Here is a 17,448-nt window from a genome sequence, read left to right as displayed (position 1 = left end):
CAGAGACCCATTTGACCAAGTCCAATGAAACCATTAGCCGAAAAGATTAAAAAAGAAATTTGGTGAATGGACTGGGCTTTTGGAAAATGTTAGTATGATCATAATAAAGTTGACTTCAATAAATCTGATTTTGCATATACTGTTCAGAGGCCCATTGACCAAGTCAAATGAATCAATAATCCGAAAAGATTAAAAAAGAAATTTGGGGACTCAACTGTTTTTTTCGAAACTTTTGGCATGATCATAGTAAAGTTGACTTCAATAAATCTGATTTTGCATACACTGTTCAGAGACCCATATTTTGCATACTCTGTTGAGACGCCCAATTGACCAAGTCCAATGAAACAATCAACCGAAAAGATTAAAAAAAACTATAAATAATCCATTCAGTTTTTGGAAAATGTTAGGTATGATCATAGTAAAGTTGATTTCAATAAATCTGATTTTGCTTACACTATTCAGAGCGCCCTTTTGACCCAGTCTAATGAAACAATCAACCTAAAGGATTAAAAAGAAATTTGGAGAATGTACTGGGTTTTTGGAAAATGTTAGTATAATCACAGTAAATTAGATTCGATAAATCTGATTTCGCATACACTGTTCAGTGGCCCTTTTGACCAAGACCAATGAAACAATCAACCGAAAAGATTGAAAAGATATCTGGAAAATATACTGGGGTTTTAGAAAACGTTACTATCATCATAGTAGAATTGAGTTAAATAAATCTGATTTTTATACACTGTTCAGCGGCCCATTTGACCAAATCCAATGAACTAATCAATCGAAAAGATTAAAAGGAAACGTGAAAATCTACAGGGCATTTGGAAAATGTTAGTAGGATTATGGTAAAGTTGACTTCAATGAATTTCATTTTGCATACACTGTTCAGAGGCCGCTGGACCTAGTCCAATGAAAAAATCAAATTAAAAGATTAAAAAGAAATTTGGAGAATCTACTGGGTTTTTAAAAAATGTTAGCAAGATCATAGTAAAGTTGACTTCAATAAATCTGATTTTGAATGCGCTATTCAGAGCCCCATTTTACCAAGTCCTATGAAACAATCAACCGAGAAGATTGAAAAGTAATTCGGAGATTCTACTGGGTTTTTGGAAAATGTTAGTATGATAATAGTAAAGTTGATTTCGATAAATCTAATTTTGTATACACTGTTCAGAGGCTCATTTGACCAAGTCCAATGAAACAATCAACCAAAAAGATTTAAAAAAAATCTCGAGAATCTACTTGGTTTTTGGAAAATGTTAGTATGATCTTAGTAAAATTGACGTCAATAAATCTGATTTTGCATACACTGTGCAGGTCCCCATTTGACCATGTCCAATGAAACAATCAACCAAAAAGATTAAAAAGAAATTTGGAGAATCTACTGGCATTTTGGAAAATGGTAGTATGATCATAGTAAAGTTGATTTCAATAAATCTGATTTTGCATACACTGTTCAGAGGTCCATTTGACCAAATCCAATGACACAATTAACAGAAAAAATTGAAAAGATACTTGGGGAATCTACTGGGTTTTCGGAAAATATTAGTATGATCGTAGTAAAGTCTACTTAAATAAATCTGATTTTGCATACACTGTTTTGAGTCCCATTTGACAAAGTCCAATGAAACAATCACCGAAAAGATTAAAAAGAAATTTGGAAAATTTACTAGGTTTTTGGAAAACGTTCTTATGATCACGGTAAATTTGACTTCAATAAATCTGATTTTGCATACAGTGTTCAGAGCTCCATTTGACCAAGTCAAATGAAACAATTAACCGAAAGGATTAAAAAGAAATTTTGTGAATGTACTGGGTTTTTTGAAAATGTTAGTATGATCATGGTAAAGTTGACTTCAAGAAATATGATTTTTCACAGACTGTTCAGAGACCCATTTGACCAAGTCAAATGAGACAACAATCGCAGGCATACAAGCAGACAAAAAACCACCCAGTCAATTTCTACATAAGACCGGGTACATGCACCCAAACTAAAACCCCCACTTTTTTCATATAACTTAATTTAATTTTGGTTCATTTAGGTTCATTTAGCGTGGCATGCAACGCTAAGTGACCCTAAATGAACCTACCTTTACTAAAATTTCCCAAAACCCAGAATATTCTATAAATTTCTTTTTAATCTTTTCGGTTGATTGTTTCATTGGGCGTGGTCAACTGGGGCTCTGGACAGTGTGTGAAAAATCAGAATTATTGAAGCCAACTTTACTATGATTCAAATCAATTTAATTAAAACTTTATATTTCCTCCGAATACGAAGAGTAAAAATTAAAAAAAAATAACCGCCAATCAACAGGCCATAAAATTCCTTTAAACTAAATAACAGCAAGTGCGCAAAGGCCTTCAATCAAACTTACCACACAAATTAACACTTCATTCAATAAATAATAAAATAACACTTAAAATTAACACTTCACAAATTAACACTTCATTCAATAATTAGTAAAAAAAATAAAATAAAATTAATTAAGCTTCGTGTGCAGCTTTATATAAATTATGAGAAAATAGAGGTAATTTGGATAAAAATTTCTTTTGCTTTTTCTCCGAAACATCAACAGGGTTTTTAATTGTATATGTATTCTTTAAAAAATTATTTGATGCAGATTTATAAAAATGGCAAAGGAACTTAGCAAAATTTAAAAATGTGGTTTTTACATGCGCAATATTACTAATTCTTAAAAAATGGGAGAAGCGATGAAAAAACTAAAATCTGAGGCAAAGCGACTGTATTATATACCTGAGCCAGTGATTTCCGAGAAAGAAGATCACGAAGAAAAATTACTACCCCGAAACTAGACGCTATTCTACTTTTAACTGCTTTAGAAATAGAAGCACGGCATAGAGCTAAAGTTGGTCCATAAGGCACACCAAGATATAAAAAAGATTCCAAAGGTTTTAAAATACTAGCATAAATATGAACAGAAACTTCTGAATTAACGAGATCATTATCCTTAGGACCGAGAATTATAAACTGACATTTTTCAGGGCAAAAACGAAGTCCATGCTCATTAAAAACTTTTGTTAAAAAGTCTACATTTTGTTGAAGTGACTGAAGGGATCGGCTCAAAAGGAGTAAATCATCTGCGTAAGCAATGCACGGCAGAACATAACCTTTACCATAAATAAAAGTCAACTGAATTTGATCAAATAACCCCAAAACAGTAATATTGAAAATCAAAGGAGAAATGATGCTTCCTTGCCTCAGCCCCCTACATAACTTAACATTATAATCACTAAACTGATTCTTCCACTTAATACGAATACGAGAGGAGTCATACCACTTTTTTAAAACCAAAACTACTGGTAGTGGGACATTATTCTTCAGAAGCGCAGTCAAAACCCAAGAATGGATATTTGAATCATACGCCACCGCAAAATCTAACGCAAGTGTATAAACTCTATCCCATTGCTTACAAAATGATATTATTCTTGAAAGGAGGGTATGAGCAGCAACCATGCTTAGATCCTTGCGGAACCAAATTTGATTTAGGCCTTGGTTACAAGACTCCAGATACTTTAATAAAACTAACTCAAAAACTTTGCTAATCTGGCAAGAAACAGTAATCGGCCTGTAATCAGAACTTTGATTCGTATTCCCCCCTGTTTTTGAAAGGGGTGAAGTGGTATCACGAGAAAAGTTAGCTGGAAGAATTCCAGAAGAAAGAATAGTAGTAGAAAGAGTAGCGATGAGAAGGATTGCTTTGGGAATGCCCATTTTATATGGTTTGAATGTATACTATCATGATCAAAAGAATGCTTACTTTTTAGAGCTTTAATTGCTACCGTTACATTTTCAACATAAATGGATATTTTACTATTTGGGTGGGGCTTTGAAATTTCTTCCGATAATAAAGAGTCAAACCAGGATTCAACTACCGCATCACCGGATGAAAAAACATAATTATTACGAGTTATCCAATCATCTAGTTTCAGAGAACTATTAGAATCTGGTGAAAAATTATTATTACGACGTCTAGAATTAACCAAACTCCAAAGCTCATTCTTATCACTAGTAATCCTTGAACCAATTTCATCTTTTATAATTTCATTATGCAAACGCAACTCAGCCCGAAAAACGCGTTTAGTTAATTTCATATCATCATAAAATGGTCCATATCACGGTTTTTCCGCGCAATTCTAAATGTAACAAGCTTGAGATGCATTCTTTTGGCTTTGCTTTAAAATTGGGTTAAGGTTCCAACCTAAAAAACGAGATCCACGACGGAAAGAATCAATCGTAAATGCTTTATTAGCCCCGACTTTTAGACTATGAACAATTTCAAGATAAAATAGATTAATATCAATTTGATCAACATCCTTAGAATAATTTACAATTATTTTAGCTAAAAGAGCATTTTTTCCCGGTCCCAGATCATTTAATTTACAATTTGACTAGAACCATGGATAATTGTAAAAGATGGAATGGGAATGTTTAAATGAATAAAAAGGTAAAAATGGTCACTAATAGGCATATCAAATCCAACATGAACAGGCTGTGGCAATAACGCTGCATTTGAAACAAGCACATGGTCTAGATTAGAGCAAGAACCAAAATTATGGACATACGTAAAATCCGCATCTTTTTAAACTATAGTAAAAAACCGAAAACAAAGATAAAAGAGTGGAGGAGCGGACATCAGAGATAGGAATGTTGCACTTAAAATCCCCGCAAATAAGCTACTGGAAATCTGATGGAACTTTCGCCAAAAATCGCGATAATTCTAAACAAGCAAAATGGAAATAAAAATGCGAATCAATAGTATGATAATCTGTTGGTAAAGGGCACTAGAAAACGATAATCCCTGGGATTCGAACATCAACAAAATAACGATTAACGGCAAACACTGAAACTGGAATATTCTCTCAAATAAAAATGCAAACGCCTCCAGATGGGTGTCCACCTGTAGGTGTAGATGGAGATATAAAACACTTAAACTGCTGCGACAGGCTTGAAAGAAGACTAGTAGAGTGGTCCAGATGGTGATGCTCTTGCAGACACAAAATATCCAGATCGCGCAGCATAGACTGCAATACATGTTGTTTATCACCAAATCCATTCAGATTCAGAGATATAATCTTTGCACTAATCATTTTTTATTCTTTGCAACTTTTTTGGTTAACCGTTTGCAGTCAAAGCTAAATCCAGTATGCTAATGAGATCCACAATGAAATCAACATTGTTTATTCTGGCAAGGGTTGTTCCTAGAATGAGAGTGTCCACTACCAAGACACTTGAGACAACATTCCACGCTAGAGCAGCCCGACGATATATGGTCTAGCGACCCGCATTTGTAGCACATTCGCGGTAAAACCTTATAATCAGTAAGCCGGAAATGTTCGTTGCTAATGTGAATCCCATGACACATATAATGAGACTTAGCCGTCGCCGAACGGAAGTATACACGATACGATTTCTAAACCAACATTTTCCAAAAGCCCAGTAGATTCCCTAATTTCTTTTTAATCTTTTCGGTCGATTGTTTCATTGGAATTAATCGAATGGGCCTCTGAATAGTGTATACAAAATCAGATTTATTGAAGTCAGTTTCACTGGACTTGGTTAAATGGGCCTCTGAACAGTTATACAAAATTAGATTTATTAAAGTCTACTTTACTTTAATCATACTAATATTTTCCGAGAATCAAGTATATTGTCCAAATACCTTTTTAATCTTTTAGGTTGATTGTTTCATTGGACTTGGTCTAATGGGCTGTGAACAGTATATGCAAAATCAGATTTATTGGAGTCAACTCAACTACGATCATACTAAAATTTCCAAAAACCCAGTAGAGTCTCCAAATCTCTTTTTCTTTTGTCGTATCTGACAAAAGATGTTGATAAAAAATTTATTCACTCACCTACTTAGATTTTGTGTTTCCGACGTATAAAAAAAAGACGTTGATTTCTAAGTCCAAAAAATCATATCAGTCCCCAAAAAATTCTGAGTCCAAAAAAGTCTATATTCAAAAAATTGTAAGTCCAAACATTTGAGCTCCAAAAGGCTGAGTCTAAAAAATTCTAAGTCCCAAAAAATTTTGAGTCCTGAAAATTCTGAGTTCTGAAAAAATTCTGAGTTCTTATTAAAATTGTAGAGTTCTGAGTCTAAAAAATTCTAAGTCCCAAAAAAATTTTGAGTCCCAAAAATTCTTAGTCCAAAAATTCTTAGTCCAAAAGTTCTAAGTCCAAAAAATTCTGTGTCCAAAAAATTCTGAGTCCAAAATATTATAAGTTCAAAATTGTAAGTCAAAAAAATATTTGATTTCCAAAAGTTCTGAGTCTAAGAAATTCTACTTGACTTCTGTTAACTTCTGAGTCCAAAAATTGTAAGTCCAAAAAATTCTGAGTCCAAAAATGCTAAGTTCAAAAAATTCCATGTCTAAACAATTCTGAGTAAAAAAAGACGATATAGAGGCATTGGGGCCCTTGGGGTTGGGGCTATTTCTGACTAAGGGCTGTCGTATAATTGCCTAAAATGTATACGACTTCATTAGTTCGTCAAATAAAAAATTGATATAAGAATTTGTTGACTCCAATGCATTGATGCATGACACCGGTCTTATCCATACGACGCAATGATGCACGACACCTGTAGAATTTATTGCGGGAAGGAGAACTCTCAGAATCTATTGCGGTCTGACCTTGATTCGGTTCATAGATCCTCAAGAGTTTCTGGCCTTGATAGATTTCACTGACGCTTAAAAGGAAATGACTTTGGTACAGATCACTGAACTTCAAAAGTGCTTGGCCTTGATATGGTTCACTGATTCCTATGGCCGCGGTAGAAGTATAACCTAGGACTCTATTGGGCTTTTTATTCTAATTAACGGCCTTTGCGATTAAGGGATCATTCATAAAGAATTTGGAAAGTTTCGAACTTTAGCGTAAAGAGCGAGATATTGACTAGGGGTGAACCCCATAATATACGTAATAAAAGTATACGAATATATAAGTTCGTTACGTAAGTTAATTCGTAAGTTACGTTTATTTATTACTAATAAAAACTTTCGTAAATAAACTAAAAAACTTTCGAGAAAGTCATTTAGCCAAAAAAAAGTAAAATTAATATGCCAATTTCGTTTCAATTATTTATGTACTGTGAGCCAAAGCCTGCATTAATTCAAAACATTCGGAAATTAAATAAAAAAAACAATGTTTTTTTAACTGAAAGTAAGGAGCGGCATTAAAACTTAAGAAAACAGAAATTACTCCGTATATGAAAGGGGATGTCCCCTCCTCAACGCCTCGCTCTTTACGCGAAAGTTTGACTCTTTCTCACAACTCTATTTTTTAAAACAATAAAAAACTTTAGTGTAAAGAGCGAGGCGTTGAAGAGATGACATCCCCTTTCAAATACGGAATAAGTTTTGTTCGTTTTAAGTTTTAATGTCGCTCCTTACTTTCAGTTAAAGAACTAGTTTTTTTTAATTTAATTCTTTCATAAGATGAAATAGTGAGTTTCTGCTTGGAACGTCGTGTTGAACTCCCAATATTAATAGCCCAAGAATATAGTCCGTCAATAACATCACTGCTTTCACAAGCGTATTTTTTAATGCATTCAACACAAGTTCATTTCCATGCGTGGTGTCCTAAAATGCCAAATTCCCGAAACAAAGCTTCAGGGGCTTCCATAACGTAAGAATTCGGCTATACACGCGTGATTAGTAAGCCTACTTGTTTGTCCAGGTGCAAGGATTTTGGGCCACTTCATATTGCAGAAGTCCTGGAACTCTCCAATTAAATTTTCCAGAGTTTTCGGACATGCATAAAATGCCACTGGATGGATCTAATGACAGCTTCAGTTCAAAACAGTAATTCATTGGTAATATTCATTTTTAAGTGAAGAAACAGAGTGATGGGCCCCCATCATGAAACTTGCAGTGTCGCTGAAGAAGCCAATCCGATTGGTCAGTGGAGCCTCATATTTCTCCAGGCTCTGCAGATAATCTCTGAATTTTGAAAAGAGCATTTCTGCAGTTCCACTGGGATATTCCAAAAGGTCAATTATTTCTACCTTTGTTTCCAGATTCTTGTTGGAGAAGCTAATAAAGATGGTCGACTGTTTGGCAGTTGCAACTTCACTCGTCTTGTCAATTGCGATTGAAAAAGGGTTTGCTTGTATATACTCCACCTGCGCGTTCTTGCAATATTTTGAGAGTTCTATGACGTACTAGGTTTGTCAATTTCTCCCTTCCCAATTTTACTTAATGTGTAATATTCTTACACGGCATGTATTTAAGGAATGGGACAAACTTATCAACCACCGCAAATGGCAAATTGTTTTCAGCAAAAGATTCTGCAATTTTCCCCTTTGTCTTTTGTACTGTATCACTTGATGCACATTCCAGAAACTGAGTTACTGGCTTGGGAACTGGATTTGAAGCTTCCAGGTTTTTCTTGTGTTTCTCAGACTGGGAATGTTTTCTCGGAGCTATCTTTCCTTTATAATATGAAAATGGGACCGAGCATACCAAGCACTGTCCTAATTCTTCATTAGGTTTCTTTGTTTCTTTCTCGTTTTCCAATTCTCTAACATATTTCTGCTTGTATTTCTTTAACCCTTTCGCAGTGTCATCTATTGAACCTCTTGTTCTTATTTCACGTGCCTCATTTGAATCTGGAAATCTTATTTTAAGTCTATAATATACAAAACCTAAAAAAGGGTAATAGTGAGAAAGAGAATTATGTGAAAACTAATTAGATTGTAATTATAACCTTTTTAATTAGGAGCTTTGTTTTCAGCAATTTTAAAAGGCTGTATTTAAAACTTAAACATTGCCTATAATTTATTTCTATCTCAGAGAACCCTATTTTAGAGGCCATGATGCTGCAGCCGAGTAGAAGATATAAGAGTCACACAGAATTTTCATCCGTATTAAAATAAAACCTCTCTCCGTCCAACCGAAAACTCTGTAATAAAAATATTATTGAGAACTGATTCAACAAAACTACTGTTCATCGAAGTTTTTAACTAAATCTTCAAATTTCTCCAAAGTTTAAGTTTAAATCCAACGCACTAGTTTTTAAGATGAAATACGGAAAAAGTGGGACACTGCCAATCAATTTACAGATAATGATATATACAGTTTAACAACCAGAAATCGGCGATTTATAGGGCCGGTTATATTTTGGTTAGGCACGGCCATGATTTGAAAAAGAATCCGAAATTAAATGAAAAAAAAACAACAGAAAGTAATGAGCAGCATCAATAATTAAAACGGACAGAAATTATTCCGTATAAAAAGGCAGCTACCTCTCCTCAACCCCTCGCTCTTTATACTAAAGCTTGCAGTTTTGCTCCAATTCTCTAAGAATGACTGCTAAAACGAAAGAGCCGTTGAATTAAGAAGCATTTTTCAAGCACGAAAATTTTAACATAACGAGCAGGGGACTTAGGAGGAAGCAGCCCGCCTGATATACAGAATTATTTCTGTTCCCTCAAATTATTAATGTCTCTTAACCCTAAAATTTTTATAAGATTTTACCCTAACATTATTAATGATTAAGCAAACACTAAAAAGGAAACTTTAAAGGAAAACAAACATTTTACAAATATCTAGTCCCAATCGTTCAAACTCCAAATTAACAACGAATCTAGAGTCAGCACAATAAGAGAGCCTGTCATTGTTTGACCATACATTTTTAAAAGACTAAATACAAGCCATTTTAAACTTATTTACTGTATCAGTATATCCATCAAGACACTAATAATCAGCTTTTTTTGCAGGACTACAAAAGGATAAAATAAGAGAAAAAACTCTTCATATTTGAAAACAATAAGATTACTTTTGTCTTGTCTGTTTTTGTTCGCCTGTTTCAACCAAACCAAGATACTTAAAGAATTGTTACTAAGTAATTACGAGTGTAGGAAAATTCAAATGTATTTTCAAATTCAGCTTACAAAACTGTTCATTCATTCAATTTGGAGGGTGCACGTGATGAATTGTTTCTCTAGGCAGAAAACAGCAAACTGGTAATGACACAGATGTGTTTGATGAAATTAATATCATTCTGGTATTTTATTTAGAAAAATTTAAATTGTTTTGTCTTAAGCAATATGAACACATACAGTTTTATCAGTTTTAATGGCACTTGTTTTACTATTGGAAAACTTACTATTTTACTAGTATTTACAATAATGGAACTACTTTTAATATCCTTCTGGCTGATCTGCTGACTTCAACAAACGATTTATGATATAATGCTACTACCATATCTGTGATTACGGACTGTGCATATATAGTTTGTAAAAATTATTATATTTTAACTCTTTTTATTGACTCACCGTCTTCTTTTAGATTTCACTTGGCCTTGGATATGCATTCTATGACAGTAATTTGTTAAGACTAGGACTCTTTATCATTGGCTGCTCACCAGGTGGCTCTTCTTCGAATTTTTGGACTATTTTGTTTGACGGTGATGTAAATTTAAGCATAACTATGACGTTCGTCTCATCGATAGCTGCGATTGGTAGGCTTCGCCTTTTTCTTCGTTTTTTTTCGTATATATATATATATATATATATATATATATATATATATATATATATATATATATATATATATATATATATATATATATATATATATATATATATATATATATATATATATATATATATTTTTTTTTTTATATATATATATATATATATATATATATATATATATATATATATATATATATATATATATATTATATATATCACTATATATATATATATATATATATATATATATATATATATATATATATATATATATATATATATATATATATATATATATATATATATATATATATATATATATATATATATATATATATATATATATATATATATATATATATATATATATATATATATATATATATATATATATATATATATATATATATATATATATATATATATATATATATATATATATATATATATATATATATATATATATATATATATATATATATATATATATATATATATATATATATATATATATATATATATATATATATATATATATATATATATATACATATATATATATATATATATATATTGTTTTTATAAGTGAGCAATAATTGATTATATATTTATGTATGTATGTATGTTTTCTCGATATTTTTCCGGGAAGATTAGTATCTTAAGATATTCTCGCATAAAAAAACGATCTAGATAGGTCAAAAGTCTGAGAAAATTCGTTAAGAGCCTTAATTATGGTTTTTCCAAATGACGTCATGTCTTATATTAGTACATCCTATAGGCTAAGCATTTCTTATGACATCATATATGGTACCATATAAGTATCTTCTGATAAATTTATTAACAATGAGACGATTGCCGAAGATGAAAATTAATTTTGCTTAAAAATTCCCTTCAACGTGTCGACAAGCATAAGCCCTACCGTGAAACACCGGTCAAAGTAAATGTCATTAATCAATCTCAAAGTTCTTATCGTCACTGCCGCTGCCGAAGCAGGAAGAAGAAGATTTATTTAAAGCCTTATGAATTGTTGTAGACCTAATGCCTCATTCGTGTTCCGAGCAAAGTAAAAGACTCGCGCTGAAAATGAACATCTACAAATGGATGAACAAATGAGGGAAGTTATAACCAACGGCAAGAGTTACAATTTAATTGGTTTGGTATCAGATTTAATTACAAATCGTAGAAGACTTGAATCATTTGATTCAATAAACATATTTTAAAACCATTAAGAGAATATGGAGAAATATCAAAAGATGTTTTTAAATCGTAAAAACATCACAATAGTCCGTACAAGTATATTTTACTTGCGATCAGTTCCTAGAGCCCTTGCATCTATCTTTGAACAAGATTCGTAAAGCAAAATTCAAACAGATCGGGGAAATTAATTATTTAATCCACATGTAAAAAGGTTTTACTGAAATATAATAGACAACTCTATCATGGGCATAGTCCAATAAAGGTTGCATTTGCTGAACGATTGATAAGAACAATTCGACCTTTAATCTCGAGATATTGTACATTGAAAAATACTGCTGCTTTTGTCTAAGATTTAGATAAAATCATGTTGATCTATAATCAACGCCCTAGTCGATCCTCGTCCGATCATAGTCCTCTTGAAGTTCATCACAGTAACAACACCCTTGACATTTTTATTGAACAATATTCCAGTGAAAACGTTGTTAAAAATAAGAAATTTAATGCTGGTGATACAGCTCGAATCAATCAAACACGTAATATTTTTAAAGAGGGAATATACTTGTGGTCCACTGAATTTTTTAGAGTGTCAAAAGTCTTAGACACTAAACCTGTAACGTATCGTCTACTTGATATGAAAGATGAAGAGGTTCCTGGCAGTTTTTACGAGTACCAATTGCAAAATGTTAAAAACAATGGAATGTATCAAATTGAAAAGATATTAAAGACTCGTACTCATAGGGGCAAGAGACAGTTGCTTGTTCGTTTGCTAGGATACAACTCTAATTTTGGTTCTTGGATTGCCGCTGAAGACGTTCACAATGCCTAATGATTTCTATTTGACATTCATGTCTGATGTATCTGACCCACTCTATGATGATTAGAATAATACAAGCGATTTTTAGACAAAACTCTCCCCCACCATCAAATTTGATGGAAAGTATGAAGCTGATTTTGTTGATTGTATTCTTAAAAATACATATGATATAATTATATAAAAGTTAGACGTGATCGGCCACTCGCTACCGAGGAACGAATAGATTCAATTAATTCGGCTCAATATCCATTCATCGCATTACCGACAAAGGAATATAGTGGTATGATTTATTTGTGTCGTGCTATCAATAGAAGAATCTCCGCTGTAAATATGGTGCATTCCACTTCAACTGTTAAATGGAACAGGGCAAGATCTATATTAGTTCCTCCATTTACAATGAGAAGGTTATTCTCATTGATAATCTGAGAGATGTTCTCGGTTTTAAACAATATATAATAAATGGTAGAACTGCTTGTACCACCAGCAGCATGGATAGTGTTATTTTTGCAGACTATCCACCCGTTGCCGCATAAGAAAATTGTATATTTCTTTATGCATCCCTTGTAGAGACATCGAGAGCTGGTATAACCAATGTCCCCCTCCTAGGTGTTCTTGAACGAAAAACCCCTAACGAACCTATTCACCACTACAATATAAATCACCTTCAATATATTCCAGTCAACACTTCATATTTGGAACTCTGTCAATTAACATTAACAAGTGAATTGGGTGATCCTCTAGCAATAACAAAAGGTTTGGCTGTGATTACATGTCATTTTCGACACTTTTAGTGAGATGGCTAACAAAAAAAATACTTTTGTTTGTCCTGATATTGACTGCTCCTTTGCTACTCTTAGACCACGACAATTGGGTCATGGAATGGACTATTACAGGGGTCGTTAGTCAATGTCACGTTACGGGCTCTGCAATTGGTTTGCTAAGTTGTTTCGCTCTGCACTACCTATGGCTAAAAAATATATTGCACTGGTTGCCACGGATTTCGGGTCCTCTAAACTATATGATTGGGGCTCTGGGAAGGATATTCAAGAGAGTGTTTCACAAAATCTCAGGTCCGGCGCTAGATTCCTCGGTGAGCGATTTAAATCACAAGAAAGCGGAAAAGGTTTTAAAAGGGCAAGAAACACCTCATCACTCATCATATCTCAACTCAGGTAAGAACGAAAAACATAACCCTTTTAAAAGAACAAAAAAAAACAAGAGTAAAAATTGTTAGATCGGAAAACGATTTCTTCTCCTAGAAATGGTATTTCTATCAAACAAAGAATCTCGTCCTTCAGTCACCTTATCTCTAAATCTTTTCAATGCAGAAGATGTTGATGTGAGTGTAAAAAATGATTACTATGAACAATTTTACCCGCGAAAACCGCTATCTGAATATGTTCATTTTCAAGTTTATACCAGTGAAGACTATTTCATAGATTTGACTTCCACATTTATAGATTTACATGTGATTGTCAAAAAATCTTAGAATAAAAAACCAAGTGCCGCCTATGAAAATTGTACACTACACAAGTTGTTTAGTCAAATTAGTGTCCACATTTGAGCACAAGCAATAATGTTTCAAATTATGCAATCTACATACAATTCACGTTCATGACTCCAATGTTCTATAAGCTACTGAGAGGCATGGCTATTGGATATGAATATAAAATTGATATTGACACTAGCAGTATCCTTTGAGATGTGACAATTAAGGATTTACACTTGGTTGGGAAAATAAATCATGAGATATTCTATATACCTCAATGGTTGCCTCCGAAAATAGCGACGAAGACCACACTGCCTTTCCATAACAAACAACAAAAGTACGAAGAACAATAGGGAAATCTTTTTGCAAGACAGTGGAGATAATTTGAATGAATATTTTGGCCCTATGTCCAAGAGCCGTCCTCAGCAAGACAAAAATATATGAAAGAAAAAAGACTCACAACAACATGCGAACAATAAAACCCAAAATTAAAAAAAAATTTCAAAGCAGTCCTAGCATCCTTACTTCAGCGGAGTTCAACCAGGACTGATAAAAAGTAAGGTAAAACAAGGCGATTCAATGAGATGAAAGAAAAATGAATTTATTTTTCTTTCATCTCATTGAATAGCCTTGTTTTACCTTAGTTTTTATCAGTCCTGGTTGAACTTCGCTGAAGTAAGGATGCTAGGACTGCTTTGAAAAAAAAAATTTACTTTTTGGTTTTATTGGTTGCATGTTATTGTGAGTTTTCTTTTTCTTCATATATTTTTGTCTTGCTGAGGACGGCCCTTGGACATAGGGCCGAAATATTCATTCAAATTATCTCCACTGTCTTGCAAAAAGATTTCCCTATTGTTCTTCATACTTTTGTTGTTTGTTATGGTTGCCTCCCAATGTTAAGATTGATATAAAGCTACAACTTGCTCCATCCAGTTTTATTTTGCGAAAAGTAGCTGCCGCTGCACTTGATGTAACAGTCTCTCTCACCTCTGCAATAGTTCATGTACGAAAACAATAGGTTATGAGTTCTGTTGCTTTGGCAATTGAGAAATTGAGAGCTAGTGGAAACAATATCAAACTGTTCGTTTCGAATATAATCACGAATCAACAACATATTGCTAAGGGTTCACGTACCCACACCGATTCGTCATTTATCAATGGCAAAATTCCTTCAAAACCTGTTTTGGCTTTTGTAAAAGTGCTAATGCCATAGAATCATGGACAAATTCTCCACATAAATTGGAAATGCTTGGACTATCATCTCTTGTATGTAAATTAAATGGAATTTACTCTATAATTTATGCTTTGATAAATCCTACAGTACCCTCTATGAATTGACAATGCACTCCCTAGATCAAGATTGACAACTACTTGAAAATGGTATAACCAATGAAATTTTTGCTAAACTCTTGGTATCATTGTATTGGGTTTGTCCGATTATCAAGATATGAGTATTGTCCGAACGGATACAGTACGTTTAGAGCTGACCTTTGCCGAACCATTGGAGTAGAGTATAGCAATAATCCTGCTAAATCAGTTTGAAACCTATTCGGAAATTACCCCTTATGGCAGTGTTCTATTAGACTTGGCATCATGAACACAAATAAAAAAATCAATGTATTCAATTTCGACCCCTACATGTCTAAATACAAATCCTTTTGCATACCCTTGGATACCCTTGACCATATTCAAAATGTCATTGTTAATAGTAGTCCATCAATTGTAAAGACGGGGCATTGGCTGTGCATCTTACAAACAGTGAAGAAAATCGAATTTTTTGATCCTCTTGACTTACCGTATGCATCATACACGCCTCATATCCAAAACTTTCTTGGGAAAAGCTGAGAATCTATTATTCACAATTGGAAGCGAGTACAAGTTTTATCGACCAAAAGCTGTGATTTTCATGCACTATTATATTATATTTTTTAATTTTGCGAATGTACTTACTCTAAATTTCTCAGAATTTATGTTGACACTCCTCGATTGAATGACTTTCTATTTGAAAATACACTTTCTTACCTGTACAATATAAATTAAAGTTCCATAAGAGTGAAATGCTTTAAAAATGTTTGTGAATTTGTTTATTAACAAACTTGTATGTACAAAACTCGCCAGCTCGTCAGGATTCAATATGTATTCATCTTGCCATGCAAAGTCAGGGTCACATTTTCTACAATATAATGTAACTTCAGTTTTATTATATCTCTTCGTAAAGCCAATAATGCTATTTTGATTCATGATATAAAATTCACGTGTTTCAAATTGCTTATTTGAAGCAATGTCACATACGATATTCTCATATGAAGAATCACTTTCTGTAAGAGCTAAACAAAAACAGATTTACAATCATAGTAGCCAGTATCTCCACAGCGATGTCGTAAAAAGCAGAATTTCTTATTATTCCAGCAATTGAAACGTAGACCAGGTTCTTCCTCCCAAAACAATACTAAACCACAGAAATACCAGTCTTTTAAAAATAAACTGAAATCACGTTTTGGGTTTTTTGCAATCATACCAGGGTAAGTATTTTTTCATTGATCAAATCTATCATAGGAACAATTGGACCAGAGGAAACCTCTAGTGTGAGAGTCACAAATATGTTCAAGGCATGAGTTACAGTCTTTAATTTGCACAGCATATCATCTATGTAATTTACATGGATTGCATAATCTACACTTTTCATTACAGTCATCAATAATAGTACAATTATCACAGGTTGACCAGCTGCTCAATGTATTGACATATAATGGAAGTGTGTAAAATATTTTTAAATGTTGACTTCCTAACTACCAAAAAGAAACTGACTCTCGATTGATAAAAGGAATGTCTTTTAGTAGAAGGAGCCATCGAGTAACTTCACAAAACCTGTTTAGACAGGACTGTTTAAATGTCGACTTTTTTCTTCGTTCCTTATAAAATGGCCGTCTTAAACGAATTTCTAGGTAGTGGTTAAAAGCAAAACCACAATATTGATTTGTTTTGTTTCTATTAATATGTTAATAAACTGAGTAAATGCATCTGGACCACGACGTAAAAGTTTCATGCAATAGTCCAATGACGAGGAATCATTTCTCATTATATCATTAAGCATTCTTTAAGAAAATATTTTACTTTGAAGAGAAAACTCTAGAAAATCATCATCTTGAGTTAAAAGTTTTACGAAGTCAATAGATTCCATATGATTTTGTTTCCGAAATCCAGTTATTTTTAATCTAGACGCTCGCACTACCTATTATAGACTATTAATGGACGAAGATTCTTTCTCGCTAGTAACAAGGTTACTCCTTTTTTATACATTGATTCAGATCATTGTCTTCAATATATTTCACTAATGCATTTAATCCGTCTTGTAATCTTTGAATATGCATTATATTCAATTTTGCTGCAAAGCATAACTGTTCTTCCGACTTGAATTTGCTCGGTGTTATTACACATCGTGAAAA

General features: G+C 32.9%; 1 protein-coding gene across 1 annotated transcript in view; it reads left to right on the top strand.

Annotated features, from left to right (window-relative positions):
• Window positions 1–17,448, top strand: part of LOC148941363 (ileal sodium/bile acid cotransporter-like) — a 65,705-nt gene that overhangs the window by 46,013 nt on the left and 2,244 nt on the right. Inside the window, exon 2 of the mRNA XM_089104047.1 lies at window positions 10,315–10,486. Within this exon, the coding sequence (XP_088960173.1) occupies window positions 10,315–10,486 (172 nt within the window). The remainder of the gene's footprint in view (window positions 1–10,314; window positions 10,487–17,448) is intronic.

This window comes from Artemia sp. Qi Xiang Cuo, chromosome 18 (genome assembly GCF_049724085.1).
Source record: "Artemia sp. Qi Xiang Cuo chromosome 18, ASM4972408v1, whole genome shotgun sequence".
Classification (NCBI taxonomy): Eukaryota; Metazoa; Arthropoda; class Branchiopoda; order Anostraca; family Artemiidae; genus Artemia; species Artemia sp. Qi Xiang Cuo.
This window is presented reverse-complemented; position numbering and strand designations above follow the sequence as displayed.